We start from the raw sequence: 19961 nt of genomic DNA on the forward strand, positions 1-19961 counted from the left end.
CCTCCTGGTCCCCCTCCGGCTGCCCAGAGCTGGCGCCCTTTCTCCTTGCATCCTGTCTTGTCCCATGTGGACGGGACATGGCGAGTGTTGCTGAGTCCACACTCGTGTACGGAGCACTTCGGGGCCAGCGCGTGGCCACATGTCCTTAGATGTTGGGCTTTGAAAGTGTCCCTTGGGTGTCAGGCGAGTGGAGGGCCAGAGAGACGCCACGGTACTGCTTGGCGGGTCCTCCCAGAGAGTGTGTCCTCTTCCCTTGGCCTTTCTGCATCTTCTGAGATGGGTCTGTGTCCCCCTCCCCACCACCTCCTCCCTCTTCCTCTCCATTGACTGAAGGTCATGGCCATGTCCCTGTCGGGGACCCCGCCTGTGTCTCAGGCACACAGTGTCTGTGCGGGTCCCCGCTTGGACCTCCCACGTCTGCCCTCGGCCCGCCTGCTCCAGCCGCTGCCTCGTTCACCTCTCACCCCCTCAGGTCTTCTCCATCCTGCGCTCCTCTCGCTGTGTGCCTTGCCCTCCTGGTCCCTCTGCCTCCTTCTCCTCCTCCTCCTCCTCCTCCTCCTCCTCCTCCTGTCAGGTTGCAGACACTGCGTGCACAGCCACGCTCAGGTGCACGCGTGTGCTCAGGACGGTGGGAGGCTCCTGAACCACAGTGACCTTTGTCCCCTCACAGTCTGAGCTGCCCTTTCTGCCCCGTTTCCATCTTTCCCTGCCCCCAGTTTTGCTTGTCCGTTTCTGCCTGGTCCCGGCTACAGCAGCCCCGGTCCCTGTCTCTTCAGCTTGAGAGGCCCCATGGTGGGCCGCTCCTTCCGGGGGCCCTTGCCTGCTCCCACCCCCACGGCCCTTCTCTGCCGCGCTCATTCACGCCTCACGCCCGTGTCGCACTGTCCCCTGCTGTGTGGTGCTTTGTCACGCACCCTGTGCCTCTGGCGTGGGCAGCCCATCTTCAGCCCGGTCTCAGCTCTTCCACGTCCGTCTTTGTTCTGTGAGGTCTTGGGCAGCTGTCTGCCGCGCACTTCCATCTGGGGAGGGGCTAGTGCTGCCTGGGCCCCGCCTCGGGAGGACTGTGCTTCGCGGCGTCGCGCTCCACCCAGCCAGGGAGGCCTGGAGAGTCCAGCGCACTCCTGCGCCTAGAGGAGGAGACCCGCCCCGTTAGCTGGGGGCCGCGCTCACCCCAGACCCACTAAACTTCGTTTATACTGCCACTCTCGTTGTTTGGGAAATGCTAAATTTTTTTTGCCTTTAAAATTTTCTGTTTTGATCCCATGGTGCATCTCGCTCTTGCTGCTGACAGCAGAGTCTGACCTGCTGGAACCCGTTGTGGCCTGTATCTTTGTGCATTGTTTATCTACCTGTATATAATATGCATATATGCGTATGATATGACCTCTCCTAGGACTCCTTGGGCTTACCCAACAGTGTTGGGTAAGCCTAGTGAGGCACCAGCTATGATAGATACTGTACCTGTTAACGCTTTAGAACGATATATGGCTGCTGTCAGCACTAGCTGCAAAGCAAATTGCAAGCCAAGGGGGAGAATCCTGGGTTTCAGAGAAGCAGACACACATCCACGGTGCACACCCCTGACTGAGGTGGAGCGTTCCACGTGGGCCCCCGGCCTGCAGGGTTCACTGGCAATCTCTCCACAGGCGAGAGCCAGAATATTCCAGCACAGGCCTCTGACCTTCCCCTGGGGGGCACTTTGTCTGCCAGTAGTGATGGAGGCCCTCACCGTTCCACTGTCTCCACTGCTGCTTTCTAAGATGAGCTCCTTGTTCCAAATCTGTTCGTGACACGGAGCCCCAGCCCTGGGTGTCTGGGGCGGAGACTTGACTTAGGCCTCAGTCAGCAGAGCCGTCATCGGGAGTGCGGACGTCACCGTCTGTCCACTCCGTGTCCAGTCGAGTGGCGGCTCCTGGGGAGGGAGGCAGCCGCCCCAGGGGCCCACAGCGCCCCACACACAGCTTAGCTGAAACCCAAGGTCGATCCCTCGGCCCGTCCCTAATACTGTTCATCATCCTGTTTTGTGTCACAACACCCTGCTACCTTGATTCACTCTTCGTCGTTGGCTAGGTTTTGGATTTATTACTTTCGAGGACGAACAATCAGTGGACCAGGCTGTCAACATGCATTTTCACGACATCATGGGCAAAAAAGTGTGTAGTTGTAGTTTTATTTTACCTTAAGACCAAACCAAGTCTTAGGCAACTTAGGGGTTTCACTGGAAAGGAACATTCCTTCACAGAAAGGGTCGGGCGAGTTCGTCCTGTGAACCTTCGCTGCCTAAGGTGGACCTGGGTCTTTAGATGTGAGGAGGGTCCTGTCCTTCCTAAGCACCCTTCCTGCGGGGTGGGCGTCTCTCAGCTTTGCTCCTGGAGCCCTCCCTCTGGGTGACCTGGGACTGGGCAGGGGGAGGGGGTGCTGGGGCCGGGCGGCTGTGGTGGTGTTGGGGCTGGCTCCAGTGAAACCGCAGCGTTGCCTCAGGCTTGGTTTCCACGACCACTCCTTCAGATGTCTGCAAATCCCCATTGTCCGACACTGACCTGTAATGTGATCAGCAAGGGACCTTTGAGAGCCCAGGTTCCGCTTAAAATCGAAAGCACAGTGGAAACATCATGAAGGACTGGTTGTTTGAATTGGGTCACTTACTGTGGAACTCCGGCACCAGCCACATGCTCTCGGTAGTACTCAGCCACCATGCAGTCAAGTGACCTCTGGTTGTGTCATCTTCATACTGTGTTACCCCCGGAGGTGAGAGGGACAGGAGGCCACCCCACCCCCACCCCCAGGCCAGCCCTTGGAAGGTGTGTGTCAGAAAGGGGTCCCTGAATCCTTGTTTTACCTGGACCCTTGGAGGTTCTTGAGAAGCGGACTCTGAAATAAGTAACTGGTAGAAATTCTACAGTGTGGAATTTCTTGCAGTTAGCAAAAGCTTAGGGGTCCAAGTTTTTGCAGGATTCCTGTCTTGGTCCTTTCAAACCAAGGAGCTCCGCTGGCTGTGCCAGGCCGCCTCACACACTGAGTGGGATTCTGACCCGGCCTCCCTGGTGTGGCAGCGTCTCCCTAACAGGAGACGACGCTCAGCCCTTGGGACAAGGCCGTGGTGGTTTTTTCAATTAAAATGTCCTGGAGGGAGCATCGCGCTCATTGTCTCCTGCCCCCGCCCTCTGCCCCAGCCCGAGGTCTCCATAGCAGAACTTTTTTAAAAACAGTAGCCTGTGTAGTTATTTTTATATACAGGTGGCTTAGATTTGGTTGCAGACTTCATTAATTCCCTTTGAACCCAACTAAAATAGGAGACACAATCTTTGTTCCGACATTCAGTGCAGCTTGTAGTTTAAAATTAGCATGCAGGCTGCATGGGTGCGCGACAGCACAAGCAGAGGTTCAAGGAGTCTGTGCTCAGCGTTTTAAGGGACTACAACGTTGACACTTTGGGGAAAGCATGATCTTGGTCTGTGGGACAGAAAGTGCTCTGTACAGCGCACACACCTGCTGTCCCTGGGCAGCCCGCAGGTGCCCCCAGCCGTGACTGGTCTGCGCGAGCTCCCAAGCTGGGCGACCTCAGTGTGGGTCTCGCCTTCCAAGCAAGGCAGTCGTTGGAGTCCAGCTTGCCCGGCGCCGACCTTCACTGGTTGGCTGGAGCGACACTGGCCCCTCATGGGGATTTTCTGTTTGTACAGTGTTTGGTCCCGGGCGGTAATTAACCCTCCATGCCAGGCGACTCTGCATTGGTGCATTCAGATAGGAAAGGGTAAAAGAATTTTTTTTTTTTTTTTTTAAAGTACAAGGACTGCTCTGCTTTGTAAGCAGGAACCACAGTCCCCTAAGGAGAGTGTGTGAGACTCGTTAATTGGAGTTCTTTGAAACGGGTCTCTTGGTCCTGCTGTCGCATTGCCGTGAGCTAACGGGATCCTGTTCCCATCATAGGCGGGTCCTTGGGGCATTGGGCAGGTGGGGGCTTTGTGCCTCATGGCTGCTGCTGTCTGTTCTCTAACAGGCAGAACTGAGGGATTCTGAACACCGGATGTGCAGCTCTCCAGACTGAGACCCCAAGGCCGGCTGCAGGCGGATCCATTGTCTCTTTATTCTCATTACAGTTTATCATAAAAATAAGACAAATTCAGGATTCTTAAATGCTGAGGCAGCCCCGGAATTGGGGGAGTTTTGTGTTGTCAATCCGCCCATATTTTCAAGCAGGCATTAAAGGAAGGTCAGCCACTGCGCCTAGAATAAGTAGGTCAGGCCTGCTCCATCCATTGTCCCCGGCCCTGCACCCTCCTCCTGAGAAGGCTGTGGCTCCTGACACGTCTAGAGAGCAAGGGCCCCGGGCTGCTGAGTGAACACAGTATGAAGATTGCTTACTGATCCAAATGTCCATTTTATTGCATGTTTGTTACTTTTTTTTGTTAGATGTAATGTAAGATTCTCTTATCACATCCATTCCCTCTGACATTATTTTTGAGTTAATTGAGATTCTTTAAGCGTTAGCCTGGGGAAGGTAAGTCTTTATCTTCCATTAGACATTTTAAATTAAAAAATCTAAGTAAAACACCAAGCGTGTTTCTCAGGTATGAGTTAAAAGCACAGGTGGGCGGGCTCCGAGCGGTCCAAAGGGCAATGAGGATGCCGATTGCTGGGAAGATCCTGGTCCCTTTTTGTACCCGTGTTTTCAAGAGGAAGGAGGACACTGCCATTTTACTTGAGTGAAAGACCCTTCATCATGCAGGAAACCCCGAGGGCTCTGGGCTCGGTCCTGCTGCCCTGCAGCGGGCGGGCTCTGTGTGTCTTACAGTTGTATCTGTTGTACCTGAGAAACATTTTTTAAACAAAAAAATTCAACACAAAAAAAATTTTTAAGAAAAAAATGCTACTGGCCTAAATAAGGTTTATAGTTAAGTATTTAGTCTTAAGTTGTAAGATGCTAAGTGTAGTCGTAAGTTACCCGAGGGTGTGTCTAAAGGGAAGGGGGTGCTGGGACTGGCAGCCTCGCCCTAAACCAGAGCTCGGTTTGTTTAGGTGGAAGTTAAACGAGCTGAGCCTCGCGACAGCAAGAGCCAAGCGCCGGGACAGCCAGGTGCCAGCCAGTGGGGGAGCAGGGTCGTGCCCAACGCTGCCAATGGCTGGGCAGGCCAGCCCCCGCCCACGTGGCAGCAAGGATACGGCCCGCAAGGTAAGGCCGAGGCACAAGTACCTGTGGGAAAATTCCCCTTCTCAGACTCGACCTGGGCATCCTGGGCTCTGCGATCACCATGGCCTCCACACCTCTGCTGTGCATGCACAGAGCCGATGTTGGCAGAGCTGGCACAGCACAGTGTCCTTGAGCCCCCACGAGGTGCCAACTGAGAGCCAGCTCCTGGGCAGCACCCGCAGCCTCCTTAGTAGCGGGGTGGCCACGGCTTCGGTGCCCGTCCGGGTCCTGGGACTCGCTGTCACGGGGAAGAGCTGCAGTGAGCGTCTGCACCTCGCAATCATGTGCCACAGCGGGTCTGAGCAATGAAACCCTGAAAGGGCTGGCATTGCCAAGCTGAGCTCAGAATCAGGGTGCTGCCCCCAGGGGGCCATGAGGACCCGGCAGGCTTTGGATCTTTGCCACCTGCCGTTCCCTCTGCAGTGCCATGGGCCCTCTGTGGCCAGACCCATGTGTGGCCGACCTGCCCCCCTCGGAGCTTCCAGCAGCCACAGAACCCCTGGGCTTGGCGGCAGCCTGACCCAAGTTGCAGGTCAGGGTTCCAGATGGGCCTCATCCGGGTCCCGAGACTGGCTTCCCTGCACCTCGTCTAAAATCTTTCTCTCTGGAGCCTCCCTTGTTGGAAACTCAGAGGTGCTGTGGGACGGTCCCTGCCCTCTCGAGGGTTAGAAGTCAGGTTTCTCTGGGTTCCTCAGGTGGGGCTGGGAGGTCACCCGTTCCCCAGTCAGCAGACACAGTGCCTGCCGCCTGTCAGGGCGCAGAGGAAAGTGGCTTCAAGGCTGTTCTACGGGGGTGGGGAGCGCCTCTCTGCTCAGCATTCAGGGCCTTTGCCCTCAGGACAAACGAGCTCTGAGCACAGGAGGCTCCAGGCTCGGTCCCAGCCCCTGACGTCCATGCTCTGCGGCTCCTTCTCTGCATCGGGCACCTGGGTGGACATGGCGCCAACCTCCTCTTCTGTTCTCTTATCTAGGAATGTGGGTGCCGGCAGGACAGGCGATTGGTAAGTCCTTGTTTATAGAGCAAAGGTGGGGACAGAAGCCACATGGCAGGCTGACTGACCAGACATCCTGGGGCAGCCAGCAAAGCCTGGTTCCTGTGTCCTGAGTGCTAGAGAGGAAGAGGGTGAGGGTCCTGCTGGGGCCTTGATCTGGTTGTGGCCAGGCTGTGTCGTCCAGCGCTCTCTGCCCATCACCCCTGTACTGTGTGTTTCAGGTGGCTATGGACCGCCCCCTGCAGGAAGAGGAGCCCCCCCGCCACCCCCACCGTTCACCTCCTACATCGTATCCACCCCTCCTGGAGGCTTTCCCCCTCCCCAGGGCTTCCCTCAGGGCTATGGTGCCCCGCCACAGTTCAGTAAGTCTAGGGGGCCTGTGGGAGGGCCTCCCGCCTGCTCCGGAGACACCACGTGGTGGGCGGGGGTGATGGGGAGTCTTACGTTACACGTCCGGCCTCAGCCACAGGGAAGGCCATAGGTGGGGTGCCGGCTGGTCAGCAGGTCAGCTGCCACCAGGCCCTTCACCTGCAGATGGGCTCTGTTGCACGTGGCCTCGCTGGTTATGCTAAAGGGCGACCCAGGCTCCTGTGGGTTGGAGAACTCACTGCAGGAATGTCTGTGCCCGGCCAGTTCTCACAAGCTCCTGAGGAGACGGAGCCTGCCTGGACTTCGTCTCTTAGCCTGGTACTTCAGGATTGTCTGGCATTTGTTTGAGGGTGCACAAGCTCTAATTTTTTTTTCTTTTTTTTTTTTTTTTTTTTTTTTTTTTTTTTTTTTTTTTTTTTGAGACGGAGTCTCGCTCTGTCGCCCAGGCTGGAGTGTGGTGGCGCCATCTCGGCTCACTGCAAGCTCCACCTCCCAGGTTTACGCCATTCTCCTGCCTCAGCCTCCCGAGCAGCTGGGACTACAGGCGCCGCCACCGCGTCGGGCTAATTTTTTTGTATATTTAGTAGAGACGGGGTTTCACCGTGTTAGCCAGGATGGTCTCGATCTCCTGACCTCGTGATCCGCCCGTCTCAGCCTCCCAAAGTGCTGGGATTACAGGCGTGAGCCACCGCGCCCGGCCTCACGAGCTCTCGGTTTTTACTAATTTTCCTGTACCCGTCAGTTGTAATTACAGAGCTGAGTGTAAGATCAGCCGACACACCCAGGGTTTTATTTTATTTTATTTTATTTTTTTGTTTTGTTTTTTTTGTTTTGAGATGGAGTTTCACTCTTGTTGCCCAGACTTGAGTGCAGTGGCCCAGTCTTGGCTCACTACAACCTCCGCCTCCTGGGTTCAAGCAATCATCCTGCCTCAGGGTCCTGAGTAGCTGGGATTACAGGTGCCCGCCACCACGCCCGGCTTATTGTGTATTTTTAGTAGAGAACAGGTTTCACTATGTTGGTCAGGTTGGTCTCGAACTCCTGACCTCAGCACACCCAGAATTTTAGACAGGCCCCCAGGGTGGGGCCTTGGCACCCTCCAGTAGAGAAGAAGGGACACGGGCCATACGTAGGGTGTCCTTTCTAGGAGTCTTGCGTCCCTTACCTGCCTAGCCAGGGATTGCGCCTCACAGCATGCAACCAGCAGGAATGGTATCGTGATCTGATTTCACCTGCAGCCCCTGGGCCCTGGGGGTGTTTTACAGTTGGGGCATATCACAGTGTGAGCTAGTCCTGTCTGGGGGGCTTGGAGGCTCCACATGGCCATGGCACAGGAGCAGGCAGTTCCGCCCTCTGGCCTGAATCAGGCTCTGCACTTGGAGGCCCGTGGGCCAGATGACTGATAGGAGGCGAGCTGGGTAGAACCTCGGCCCACCTGATGTCCAGCAACAGAGAGCAGGGCGGCAGCACCTCCGGCCCGGCAGTCCCTTCCAAGCACGTCAGGATGCGCCCTTGCCTGTGCTGGCAGCTTCCTAAACATGGGGGCTGGGCATGGGGGCAGGTTTTTGTCTGAAGGAGCGATTTTGCTGTGGGGTTACTTGCTCCTTGAGTTCTTGTCCGAGGCCCACCTGGCGGCTGCTCCGCGACAAATGAGGCAGCCGTGCTGCAGCTCAGCGTCCCGCCACGCTCCCAGGAGCATGTGTTTTCTGGGGGGAGCGGCCCAGGACCGTGGCTCTGTGGTCCATTCTGTGGATGTCCACAAGGCCTGGGCATTCTGTGGGTTCGGGTGGCAGTCCCGTCCGGGCAGCTCCTGCTGGTCTGCCCCAGCTGCACAACACGTCTCGGGCCTTGCTGTCTTGTGCCTCTGCAGGTTTTGGCTACGGGCCTCCACCTCCACCGCCAGACCAGTTTGCCCCTCCGGGGGTTCCTCCTCCACCGGCCACCCCCGGGGCAGCACCTCTGGCTTTCCCACCGCCTCCATCTCAGGCCGCCCCGGACATGAGCAAGCCCCCGACAGCTCAGCCAGACTTCCCCTATGGTCAGTATGGTAAGTGGTCTCCTGCCATGCCGCATCCCCGCTGGCCCCAGGACCCTGGGCACGGCCTGCCTTCTCCTGCTTCCTTCCCCTGCTGGACGCCCCCCAGCCTTTACCTGCTGGGAAGGGGAGAGGGAGGAGAGGGAGGTGCAGGGGTTGTTGGAGAGACCTTGTGGCAACTCCGGCCCCAGCAGAAGGGAGCGCGGGAGTCTTGGTCGCAGCAGAGCATTCGTCGCAGGGCCTGCATGTGTGGGAACCTGAGTGGTGACTGGGTCAAGGGAAGTGGGTCCCACGAGGCTGTGATCACTGTCTCAAGGTTGAGGCCCTTGGTGTGGGTCCCGCGGGCACTGGCCCCTTGGTGGGTTCCAGTTGCTGACGTCATCAGCATTCTGCTGGGTCCAGACCCCGCTTGGGGCAGAAGCTGGGTCTGTAGCAGGCGTGGCCTGGATGTGGGCTTCGCCCTGGGCTGGATGGCTGTCGTGGCTTGGATCTGCCTGGACGTGATCTGTAGGCAGCGCATGTGCTTCTGGGGCAGGAGCTTGTGGGGGGCAGGGTCAGCACGGGTCAAGGTCTGCATGTTTGTAGTTCTTGCCCTGCACTGAGCCAGGAGTCACAGCAGCCTTGCTCAGGATCAGTGCGGTGGCCTCAGTGGGCAGGGTTCCAACCACAGTCGGCCCCTCCAGCACCAGGGGTCATTCCCAAGCCGGGTTTGAGAACATGGGGCACCCGTCTCCAGGTGGCCGCGGGCTTCTGGGGTGCCTGTGAACACGCTTCCTTTAGGCCTGGTGGAGGCCGGGGCGTGGGAGTTGTTTGGCCGAGGTGCCCGCCCCCCCACCTCGCATGGCTCTGGTTCCCCTGCCCCCACGCCCAGGCCTTGGGCCGAGGTTGCCGCATGTGTGGGTTCTTGACCCACCACCAAACCCTGGCGTGTCTGAGACTGGCAGGGGGGCGTGAGGCGCCCGGTTGGGGCGTGGCGTGTGTGTCAGCCGCTGCTCTTGGTGGCGGCTGCTTGGGTTGGTCACCCCGGTCTCGTCTCTTGCCAGGCCTGGGTTCCTATTCTCCAGCCCCGCCGGGCTGCGGCCCACACTTTGTTTACAGTCTTATGGTCAGGCTGAGCAGTGATGTGGCCTAGGTAGGTGCCGCCTCCTTCTCCAGGGTCCTCCCACCCGCCTGCACCGGGAGGTGGACGTGGCTTCCTCTGCCGTCCCGGGCGGGGGTGGACGCTGGCGGTGCCCTCTGGGATGGGGCCCTTGCCGGTGCCAAGATGTTGGCCACAAGCCTTCAGCGGGCCCAGGATCCCCCAGAGAGAGCCCACGCCCACCCGTGCCCATGTGCACCCGACTGGGAACCCAGAGGTCATGGGAGGGGCTTCTTGCCAGGTGTGCAGTGGGGTGGGGAGCAGCCCGAGCAGCTCTGTCCTTGTGAAGACACCGCTGTCCATGCTCCTGAGGTCGGCTGTGTGGGCCGGACGGGCTGCAGGGTGTGCTGGCCCCTCAGCCAGTGGTGTCACTGGGGCAGTCAGGTTGGGCCCAGAGACCCTTCCCTGACACGTGCCACCAATGGATGTGCCCTGACAGGAAGGACAACGTGGGGTCTGGTCTGCGATGGAGGGGCAGGCCCTGTATCACTGCAAGGGCCCATCAGGGGTTTTCTGAAACTCCAAGAGCCAGCTTTGTAGAAGCCCTGTCCGCCGTGGTACCTCGGGGCATGCGTGTCTCCAACCCCCGAGGCTTCTCCAGCCTCCCCTCGCCCCCCCCTCGCCCAACCACGTCTTCGGGATTGAACAGGGAAGCAGCGAGGTTATGTGGGCCGTGAGGGCTCTGGAAGCCACTTTTCTCTGTGTGCGCCCTGCTCACGTGATTTTGAGGGAGAGAACACGCCCGGGGCTCCTCTCTCTGGCCCAGGTGCTGGCCTCAGAAGGGCCCCACCCCACCCTGTGGGGCCGGTGGACTCAAGGCGGGCTCGGCGGAACTGTGTCCAGGTGGCCACGCTCGATGGCAGTGCCAGCTGCCCGGGGACTGCCCCGAGCTCACAGGACTCTCTCCCCCAGCAGGTTACGGGCAGGACTTGAGTGGCTTTGGACAGGGCTTCTCGGACCCCAGCCAGCAGCCTCCCTCCTACGGGGGCCCCTCCGTGCCAGGGTCCGGGGGCCCCCCCGCCGGTGGCAGCGGCTTTGGACGAGGGCAGAACCACAACGTGCAAGGGTTCCACCCCTACCGACGCTAGCCCGCGGCGCCGCGACGCCTGCACGGCCGACCCAGGATTCCAAACTTGGGAACTCGTGACAATCACAAACGTGGCGGCAAAGTAGCGACTCAACCTTGGGGGGCGGGGGGGCGCGAGGCTTTTGGAGCGGCTGTGGGTGTCGTCTGGACTGAGGTTTTTAAATATTTCTTTCTCTAACCCATCAGCACAATAAAAAAAAGTCACTGGTTCAACAACAGGGTTTAAAAAAAAATGTCTTCAGCTTTAATTCAAAACTTCAGGTTTCTTTTTCTTCCTTTTTTTTGGAAATTATTTTCCTGAGCCTTTTGTTTTACGGTATATTGTAAACTTTTATGTTAAAGAAAAAATATACATTTACAAATTGTGAGATTTTTAAGAGAAATTTTCTACAATGTATACTGGCTTATTTTTTAATTTAAAACAGGGTTTCCGTCGGCACTGGTGGAGGGGGGTGCGCTGTTAGTCTCCTCGCTCCTGGCTTTGGGGGTTGGGACTTGGTGGTCCAGAAACTCTGGGAGCTTCAAGAAGAAATCTACTGAGTGTGTTTCTGTTTTTTGTTTAATTCCTTGCTTTTGTCAACTGACCTGCTTGGTAGTGTCTGAGGTGAACTGTGGGGGTTGCGCACAGCCAGCCACGTGGATCCCACGGCAGCGCCGAACCGGAACCGAGTAGGAAGCCGTTCTCCCCAGGCACGTGGCTTCAGGGCGTTTCCCATTGACCAGTTTGACCCTGGTTTGAATAAAGAGAAGTGCGTTTGGATTAGAAACCACTTTGTGTCCGTTTTTTCCCTCCTTGGTCTTGGGCTGTGCCTACCCTTCCAGTGCCTGGAAAGGTCTGAAGCGTGACGGAGGTGCCCTCACCCTGCCCTTGGCTCTTGGTGGTTTCAGCAGCGCCGAGGGCTTCGGGGCAGAGGCTGAGCGGAGAGCTGGGCCCATCCCTCAGTGGGTCTTGCGATGCTGTGACTTTTAGGATATGGCCGCCACCGGTTTTCTGGGGGAATGTGGGCTCCAGGCTTTTCTCATCTCAAGACCTTTAGTCACATCTTTTGCCATGGAAGGTGATGATGCATCCCCAGGTTCTGGGGATTAGGACAGGGGCATCTTTGGGAAGCGATACTCTGTCACTCTGTCAGGGAAGGCGAGACTTATAAAAAGGGCCGGGCGCGGTGGCTCACACTTGTAATCCCAGCATTTTGGGAGGCCGAGGTGGGTGGATCACCTGAGGTCAGGAGTTTGAGACCAGCCTGACCAACATGGAGAAACCCCATCTCTACTGAAAATACAAAATTAGCTGGGTGTCGTGGCACACGCCTGTAATCCCAGCTACTTGGGAGGCTGAGGCAGAAGAATCGCTCGAACCCGGTTAGGTGGAGGTTGCAGTGAGCCGAGATCGCACCATTGCACTCCAGCCTGGGCGACAAGAGCGAAACTCCGTCTCAAAACAAAAACAAAAACAAAAAAAAGGACTGCGAAGTCCCAAATTGGAAGCCTACAGCGTGCCAGGCGTGAGACTGCAGGCAACAGCCAGAACCCCTGCCCCAGTTCATATTCTGGGGACAGGGAAGGTTTGGCTTAGTTTGGAGAGAGCCAAGAAAAGGGGTACCTCCCACATCCCTGTGCAGCGCAGCTTCCTCACTGAGACAGGACCCCTCAACGCCTCAGCCCAGGAAGCTAGCTCCATTCCCTGCTGTCAGAGCCTTCTCCCATGTCCTCAGGAGCTGCTGCCCCAGTTTCCAGGAGGGCCAGGCGGGGGCGGCTCTCTCTCCACACCACAGGTCATCATGGTGTTGAGTGTCAACCCCTCCCATCACATTAGCTCCCCCAGCCAAGGGGCAGCACTCACAAAATCAGCTTCCCAGCCAGGACGGTATCTGCTGCAGGAAAATGGGCAACGTGGATGGGCCCCACACACAGGTCCTGTGCTCCTCGGGATGGAGACTCAGCCCTTCCTGGGTACAGTGTAATTGCTTCCCTTGGGACTGTGGGGATGGATGGCTGGGGAGAGCTCAGCTCCCTGGACTGTGCCACAGCTAAAGTCGGGTTCCCAGAGGTTTTGTGCTTTTTTTTTTTTGAGGAGTCTCAATGTCACCCAGGCTCACTGCCAGCGCCTCTCATGCCTCAGCCTCCCAAGTAGCTGGGATTACAGGCGCGCCACCACCATGCCTGGCTAATTTTTTGTATTTTTAATAGAGATGGGGTTGGCCAGATTGGTCTTGAACTCTTGACCTCAGATGATCCACCCGCTTCGGCCTCCCAAAGTGCTGGGATTACAAGCATAAGCCACTGCGCCCAGCCGGGTGCCACATCATAGTTAATAATCACTTTCGGGCCGGGCGAGGTGGCTCAAGCCTGTAATCCCAGCACTTTGGGAGGCCGAGACGGGCGGATCACGAGGTCAGGAGATCGAGACCATCCTGGCTAACACAGTGAAACCCCGTCTCTACTAAAAATACAAAAACTTAGCCGGGCGAGGTGGCAGGCGCCTGTAGTCCCAGCTACTCGGGAGGCTGAGGCAGGAGAATGGCGTGAACCCGGGAGGCGGAGCTTGCAGTGAGCTGAGATCCGGCCACTGCACTCCAGCCTGGGTGACAGAGCGAGACTCTGTCTCAAAAAAAAAAAAAAAAATCACTTTCAACTTTATACTTAATTCCAGTAAGATATAGAAACGTCACTCCTAGGCCGGGCATGGTGGCTCACGGTTCTAATCCCAGCACTTTGGGAGGCCAAGGTGGGTGGATCACCTGAGGTCAGGAGATCGAGACCAACATGGCCTAGCCAACACGGAGAAACCCTGTCTCTACTAAAAATACAAAATTAGCCGGGCATGGTGACAGGTGCCTGTAATAGCTACTTGGGAGGCTGAGGCAGGAGAATCACTTGAACCCGGGAGGCAGAGGTTGCAGTGAGCCGAGATCACGCCACTGCACTCCAGCCAGGGCAACAGGAGTGAAACTCCGTCTCAAAAAAATAAAAAAAAGTCACTCCTACATAGTTCTAGTTACTCCTCTTCCTTTTTGAGCTATCCTTATTATTCATACTACATTTACATAACAAACCCAGTGATATTCCTAACTTTATTTTTGAGACAGGGTCTTGCTTTGTTGCCCAGGCTGGAGTGCCGTTGGCGTGATCACGGCTCACTGCAGCCTCGACCTCCTGGGCTCAAGGCTCAGCCTCCCGCGTAGCTGGGAATTATTGTATTTTTTAATATTTTATGTCCATGTGTACACAAATTTTTGTAAACACACATTTTTGTATTTTTTTGTAGAGAGGCAGTCTCGCTATGTTGCCCCTTACTAACTTATATACAAAATGTTATAGCTGTTAAAGCCTGAATTGTGCTTTTCAGGGAGGTCCTGTCCCTGCTCTGGTATCTGTAATGACCTGTCTGCTTCCCACACGGGGACCTGAACCCTCAAACCGCACCTACGAGCAAACAGTAGGCGCTCCATAGATACTTGTTGAGGTGGGTGCCATCGTGTAGATGACGGAGCACGAACCCGAGGCTCAGACAGGGGAGGCGGCGTGTCCAAAATCCCACTCCGTGGAGGGAGCGGCTCTGCAGACCTCAGGCGGCGGCTGCTCTAATCCCCGCAGCCTGTGTTTTGCCCTCCAGACGGCAGAGGGCGTGTGTTCGCCGCCGGGAAAGCGGAAGCGCGTGTGCGCGCACAGCTGAGGGGGCGGGACACGCCGGCAGTCTCGCGATAACTGCGCAGGCGCGGACCAGAGCGCTCTTTTCTGAGCATCCGGCAAGATGGTGAGTGTTGCGAGTTGGGTAGTCTCTACCGGGCCTATCCGGCGCCATCCACCCTCTGACCGTCCCGCGGGGGCCGCAGTTCGGCCTCCCGACTACGGCGGCTTGCTACTGACCCTGGAGGCGGCTGGATGTTGGGGCGCGGGGCGGACCCGGTGGGTGTCGGGACGACGCGGGGTCGGGAAGGCCTGTCCGGGCCTTCATGTCTGGGTCCCCGTAACCCGGAGCCGCGCGTGACCCCCAGGGACGGGTTAAGGCGGTGTGTCCCTGTCGGGCTTCTGTCCCCGGCGGCGCCGCCGCGCGTCTTCCGCGGTGTCCTCGGGCCCGGTGGTCGTGGGAGGTGGGTGTCGGGATCCCGCTGACGCCCGACCGGCGCCCGCGCAGGCAGAGGTAGAGCAGAAGAAGAAGCGGACCTTCCGCAAGTTCACCTACCGCGGCGTGGACCTGGACCAGCTGCTGGACATGTCCTAGTAAGGGCGGCTGGCAGGGGTCGCGGGCGGGGCTGGGCCAGCGGTGGGGCTTGTCCGGGTGCGGGCGGTGGGGCGGGGGTCCGGGGATCCGAGCGCCTCTGCGGCGGTGGGCGAGCACAGTCTCCGCCCGGGTTTGGGACTGAGCGTGGTCTTGCGCCCAGAAAACTGTCCAGAGACGTTGAGGTTTTTACTTATTTTCAACCTGCTCCCCGTTGTTACCTTTTCCGCGGTTTAGTTGGAGGGTGTAGCCACTGTCTGTAGCCAACGTGACTTAAGATAACGGGCAGCCTTGGATTCTAAGGGCAGTGGCAGTAGTTGGGTCCTGTCCAGGCAGGGTGGTGGTGGGCATCTGGCTTTCCTTTTTATTTTTTTCATTTTTTTTTTTTTTTTTTTTTTTTTTACTATTTTGAGACGGAGCCTCATCCTGTCTCCCAGCCTGGAGTGCAGTGGCTCGATCTCAGCTCACTGCAGTCTCCGACTCCCGGGTTCAAGCGATTCTCTTCCCTCAGCCTCTCGAGTAGCTAGGATTACAGGGGCTTACCAACGCGTCCCACTAATTTTTGTATTTTTAGTAGAGACGGGTTTCAATGTTGGCCAGGCTGGTCTCAAACTCCTGACCTTAGGTGATCCACCTGCCTCCCGAAGTGCTGGGATTACAGGCGTGAACCACCACGCCCGGCCTTGATTTTTAATTATTTGTAGAAACAGGGTTTCTCTATGTCATCCAGGTTGGTCTTGAACTCCTGGGCTGAAGCGACCCTCCCGCCTCAGCCTCCCAAAGTGCTGGGAATCACAGGCGGGAGCCACCGCGCCCTTCCTGCCTTCTGCTGCGTTTTTAGAGGCCTTGGGCCCGAGCTGTGCGCTACAGCATGTTGTCTGAGACTGTGGTCTCCGGGCCCCTTGTCCAGAGTCTCTGCAGTCACACGGTGGCTCTTGCATCTGAGGGATGAGTCGCGCATATCTGGCGGGGATGCCAGAGGGACTTGGCGTGTTCATTGCGGTCACTACAATGGACAGTGACAAGTCCAGTGCGGCTTTGTCCCTGGGGAGAACCAAGCTTTAGTTCTCTGTCCCCCGGAGTGGGTAGGGTGACCCCGGGCCGGGCCGCTCACAAAACTCTGCCTGGTGCATCCTCTCCAGCGAGCAGCTGATGCAACTGTACAGTGCGCGCCAGCGGCGGCGGCTGAACCGGGGCCTGCGGCGGAAGCAGCACTCACTGCTGAAGCGCCTGCGCAAGGCCAAGAAGGAGGCGCCGCCCATGGAGAAGCCAGAAGTGGTGAAGACGCACTTGCGGGACATGATCATCCTGCCAGAGATGGTGGGCAGCATGGTGGGCGTCTACAACGGCAAGACCTTCAACCAGGTGGAGATCAAGGTGCGTGCGGCCGTCCCTGCCAAACGGACTGGGCCCGGGGTGGGCTGGGGTCGCCTGACGCAGGCGGGATCGCCTGACACCCAGCTCCGCTCTTGGTCTCCTGCAGCCCGAGATGATTGGCCACTACCTGGGCGAGTTCTCCATCACCTACAAGCCCGTGAAGCACGGCCGGCCCGGCATTGGAGCCACCCACTCCTCCCGCTTCATCCCTCTCAAGTAGTGGCTCAGCTAATAAAGGCGCACCTGGCTCCAGTCCTTCGCGGAGCTTGTTCTTCCCGGTGTCTGGGGCTTTGGGAGGGGCCTGGGCCTGGTTCAGGTTTGTGGTGTGAGGAGGTTCAAGATGGACTTTTAGGGCTGTGTGGGAGTGTTGCGTGGATGGCCTCAGTGTCCAAGACTGATAGCTGTGCAGTCCCCATCCCAGGTCCGCTGCCCCTGCTCCTGCCTGCGGGGACAGCTGTGGAGCTGGGCGCCCAAGCCCAGGTGTAGCCCCATCCCTTTGATCCCCTCAGCGTTCTTGACCTCGGGGCAGCTCCCTGGCCTCACGCTGTCTTCTGGGTGCCCCATGTAGAGGGGGCCCCTCCTCAAGCCCCCCACCTGGCCTGGGCTCTCCTTTCTGGCTTCCCTCCTCTCCTATTGGGAGGGTTCCCGCAGGAAGTGAAGAAGCAGCAGGAAACTGGGCGACCTGAGCCTCTCCCATCCTCACCCCTGCCTGGCTCCTCAGAAGCTCCTGACGCCAGGCTGCTGGAGTCTGCCCTCCCAGCAGGCTCTATGGCTGCAGCCAGCCCCGTCTTCCCAGCCTGGGGCCCCGTGTCCCGTGGTGAGGCTGCACCATCTATGGCCTGGCCAGCTCTGTCTCCTTTGTGCAGGATGCTTAAAAGAACAGAACAAGGTGGCCATGCCTCTGGGCGGGGGGTACCGTCCAGCCCTTCATGGGCTCCCTAATGGCGTAGGTGGGTTGGGGAACGTTGTGAGAACTAACCCTGTTCAATGCTGAAGTCGCCCTCAAACCAGGCGGGAGGTGGTAACTGCTCAGTAAGCACCCAGCAGAGCGGCCCGGGGATGGCGGCAGGGAGGCCACCCCTTGGGCAGTGGACAGGAGGGTGAGAGCTCAGGCAGGTGGGGGCAGGAGAGATGTGAGGAGCCCCACCTCATTTCACCCTCAAATGCCCCACAACAGCCTCCTGTGGGCCCTCTTCTGTGATGTCACTCCTTTTTTTTTTTTATTTGTTGCCCAGCCGGAGTGTAGTAGTATGATCATGGCTCACTGCAGCCTCCATCTCCTGGGCTCAAGTGATTTTCCCACTGCCTCCCAAAGTGCTGGGATCACAGGCATGAGACACTGCACCTAGCTCTATCTTCACAGTTAAACATGATTAGTGGCCAGGCGCTGTGGCTCATTCCTGTGATCCCAGCACTTTGGAAGGCCGAGGTGGGTGGATCACCTGAGGTCAGGAGTTGAAGACCAGCCTGGCCAACACGGTGAAACCTTGCCTCTACTGAAAAGACAAAACTGGGGCCGGGCGCGGTGGCTCAAGCCTGTCATCCCAGCACTTCGGGAGGCCGAGACGGGCAGATCACGAGGTCAGGAGATCAAGACCATCCTGGCTAACCCGGTGAAACCCCGTCTCTACTAAAAATACAAAAAAAAAAATTAGCCGGGCCTGGTGGCGGGCGCCTGTAGTCCCAGCTACTCAGGAGGCTGAGGCAGGAGAATGGCGTGAACCCGGGAGGCGGAGCTTGCAGTGAGCTGAGATCCGGCCACTGCACTCCAGCCTGGGCGACAGAGCGAGACTCCATCTCAAAAAAAAAATACAGGCCGGGCGCGGTGGCTCAAGCCTGTAATCCCAGCACTTTGGGAGGCCGAGATGGGTGGATCACGAGGTCAGGAGATCGAGACCATCCTGGCTAACACGGTGAAACCCCGTCTCTACTAAAAAATACAAAAAAAAAACTAGCCGGGCGAGGTGGCGGGCGCCTGTAGTCCCAGCTACTCGGGAGGCTAAGGCAGGAGAATGGCGGGAACCCGGAAGGCGGAGCTGCAGTGAGCTGAGATCCGGCCACTGCACTCCAGCTTGGGCGACAGAGCGAGACTCTGTCTCAAAAAAAAAAAAAAAAAAAAAAAATACAAAACCTGGGCATGGTGTCTTGTGGCTATAATCCCAGCTACTTGAGAGGGTGAAGCAGGAGAGTCACTGGAACCCAGGAGGCGGAGATGGCACTCTATCCTGGGCGACCAGAGCTAGACTCTGCCTCAAAAAAAAATATGAAAACAAAATTTACTCTTGTTCTTACCTCTCGATTTGGAATCGAGTTACAATACAGAGAAAGTGTGGGTCCATGTTTTTCTCTCTGATTGGGAAAAGGTGGGTTGGACAAAGGACGGACGGCCCAGCGTTATAAGCTTGGGTCCAGTACAGCTGGGACCCCCACAGGCAGCATGAGACTGGACCTGGCTGGCGGATGCACAGAGGGACCCGCACCCGGTGGGACAATGTGCTGCAGTTGGACATGCCTCTCAAGCCCTCCATTGGACCGGGCGTCCTGGCCAACCCTGCCAGTAAGTAAGGAGACCAGGGAGGCCCCTGAGGGCCTGGACCTGGCTGCATAGTCAGAATTGGGGGCGAGTCTTGGCTGGCAGCGCCTGAAATATGTAGAATATTTGAAAATTCGCCTGTCGGCTGACCTGAACCAACCTGGGCTTTAAACCAAGGGTCAAAAGTTTGCAGTATGGTGTGGCTGCTAAGTCTCCACCAGAGGTCTCTGGGCAGCACTGGCCAGGTTCACTTCGGCATGAACAGCGGAAGCCTGTGCGGGACCCAACTTCAAAGGCCCACCCCAGGTCCACCTCCAGGAGAGGGAGGGAAGGCATGTGCATGCAGGGCTCATTGTAGTCTCAGTTGTCAGCATTTGGAATTCTTTGTATTTAATGTATTTTTTGAGACAGTCTCCGTCGCCCAGGCTGGAGTGCAGTGGCGCGACCTCAGCCCACTACAGCCTCTACTCCCAGGTTTGTTTGTTTCTTTCTCGAAGTCTCACTGGAGTTCAGTGGCATGATCTCGGCTCACTGCAACCTCCACTTCCAGGGTTCAAGCGATTCTCCTGCCTCAGCCTCCCAAGTAGCTGGGACTACAGGTGCGTGCCACCACACCCGGCTAACTTTAGTGTTTTTTTAGTAGAGATGGGGTTTCACCATATTGGCCAGGCTGGTCTTGAACTCCTGACCGTTATCTGCCCGCCTCGGCCTCCCAAAGTGCTGGCATTACGGGTGTGAGCCACCGCACCCAAACGCCTCCCAGGTTAAAGCAATTCTGCCTCAGTCTCCCAAGTAGCTGGGATTACAGAAGCACCGCCCATGCCTGGTTAATTTTGTATTTTTAGTAGAGACAGGATATCACCATGTTGGCCAGGCTGGTCTCGAATTCCCAACTTCAGGTGATCCACCCTCAGCCTCTGAAAGTGCTGGGATTACAGGTACGAGCCACCGCACCCTTCCTGGAATTATTTATTTTATTTGGTTTTTTTTTTTGGAGACAGTCTTGCTGTCGCCCAGGCTG

At 57.4% G+C, this 19961-nt stretch overlaps 2 protein-coding genes across 41 annotated transcripts in view; both read left to right on the forward strand.

Annotated features, from left to right (window-relative positions):
• DAZAP1 (DAZ associated protein 1) overlaps positions 1 to 11575 on the forward strand; it is a 28857-nt gene extending 17282 nt beyond the window's left edge. For 6 of the 39 annotated variants that reach the window (XM_077978839.1, XM_077978842.1, XM_001094635.5 and 3 more), the window contains exons 7-12: positions 2071 to 2153; positions 5017 to 5170; positions 6159 to 6188; positions 6401 to 6541; positions 8419 to 8595; positions 10634 to 11575. In XM_077978839.1, the coding sequence (XP_077834965.1) occupies positions 2071 to 2153; positions 5017 to 5170; positions 6159 to 6188; positions 6401 to 6541; positions 8419 to 8595; positions 10634 to 10809 (761 nt within the window). In that variant the 3' untranslated portion in view covers positions 10810 to 11575. Of the gene's footprint in view, positions 1 to 2070; positions 2154 to 5016; positions 5188 to 6158; positions 6189 to 6400; positions 6542 to 8418; positions 8596 to 9626; positions 9716 to 10633 lie in introns of all 39 variants that reach the window. The other 33 variants (XM_077978856.1, XM_028840276.2, XM_028840277.2 and 30 more) reach the window with 15 other exon arrangements.
• A 2930-nt stretch (positions 11576 to 14505) lies between these two features.
• Positions 14506 to 16662, forward strand: RPS15 (ribosomal protein S15). Of its 2 annotated transcripts, none has more exon segments than NM_001265922.1 (4): positions 14506 to 14565; positions 14947 to 15032; positions 16173 to 16407; positions 16514 to 16660. In NM_001265922.1, coding segments are annotated over 4 exon segments (438 nt in total). In that variant the 5' UTR covers positions 14506 to 14562; the 3' UTR covers positions 16628 to 16660.
• The last annotated feature ends 3299 nt before the right edge of the window (positions 16663 to 19961 follow it).

This window comes from Macaca mulatta, chromosome 19 (genome assembly GCF_049350105.2).
Source record: "Macaca mulatta isolate MMU2019108-1 chromosome 19, T2T-MMU8v2.0, whole genome shotgun sequence".
Classification (NCBI taxonomy): Eukaryota; Metazoa; Chordata; class Mammalia; order Primates; family Cercopithecidae; genus Macaca; species Macaca mulatta.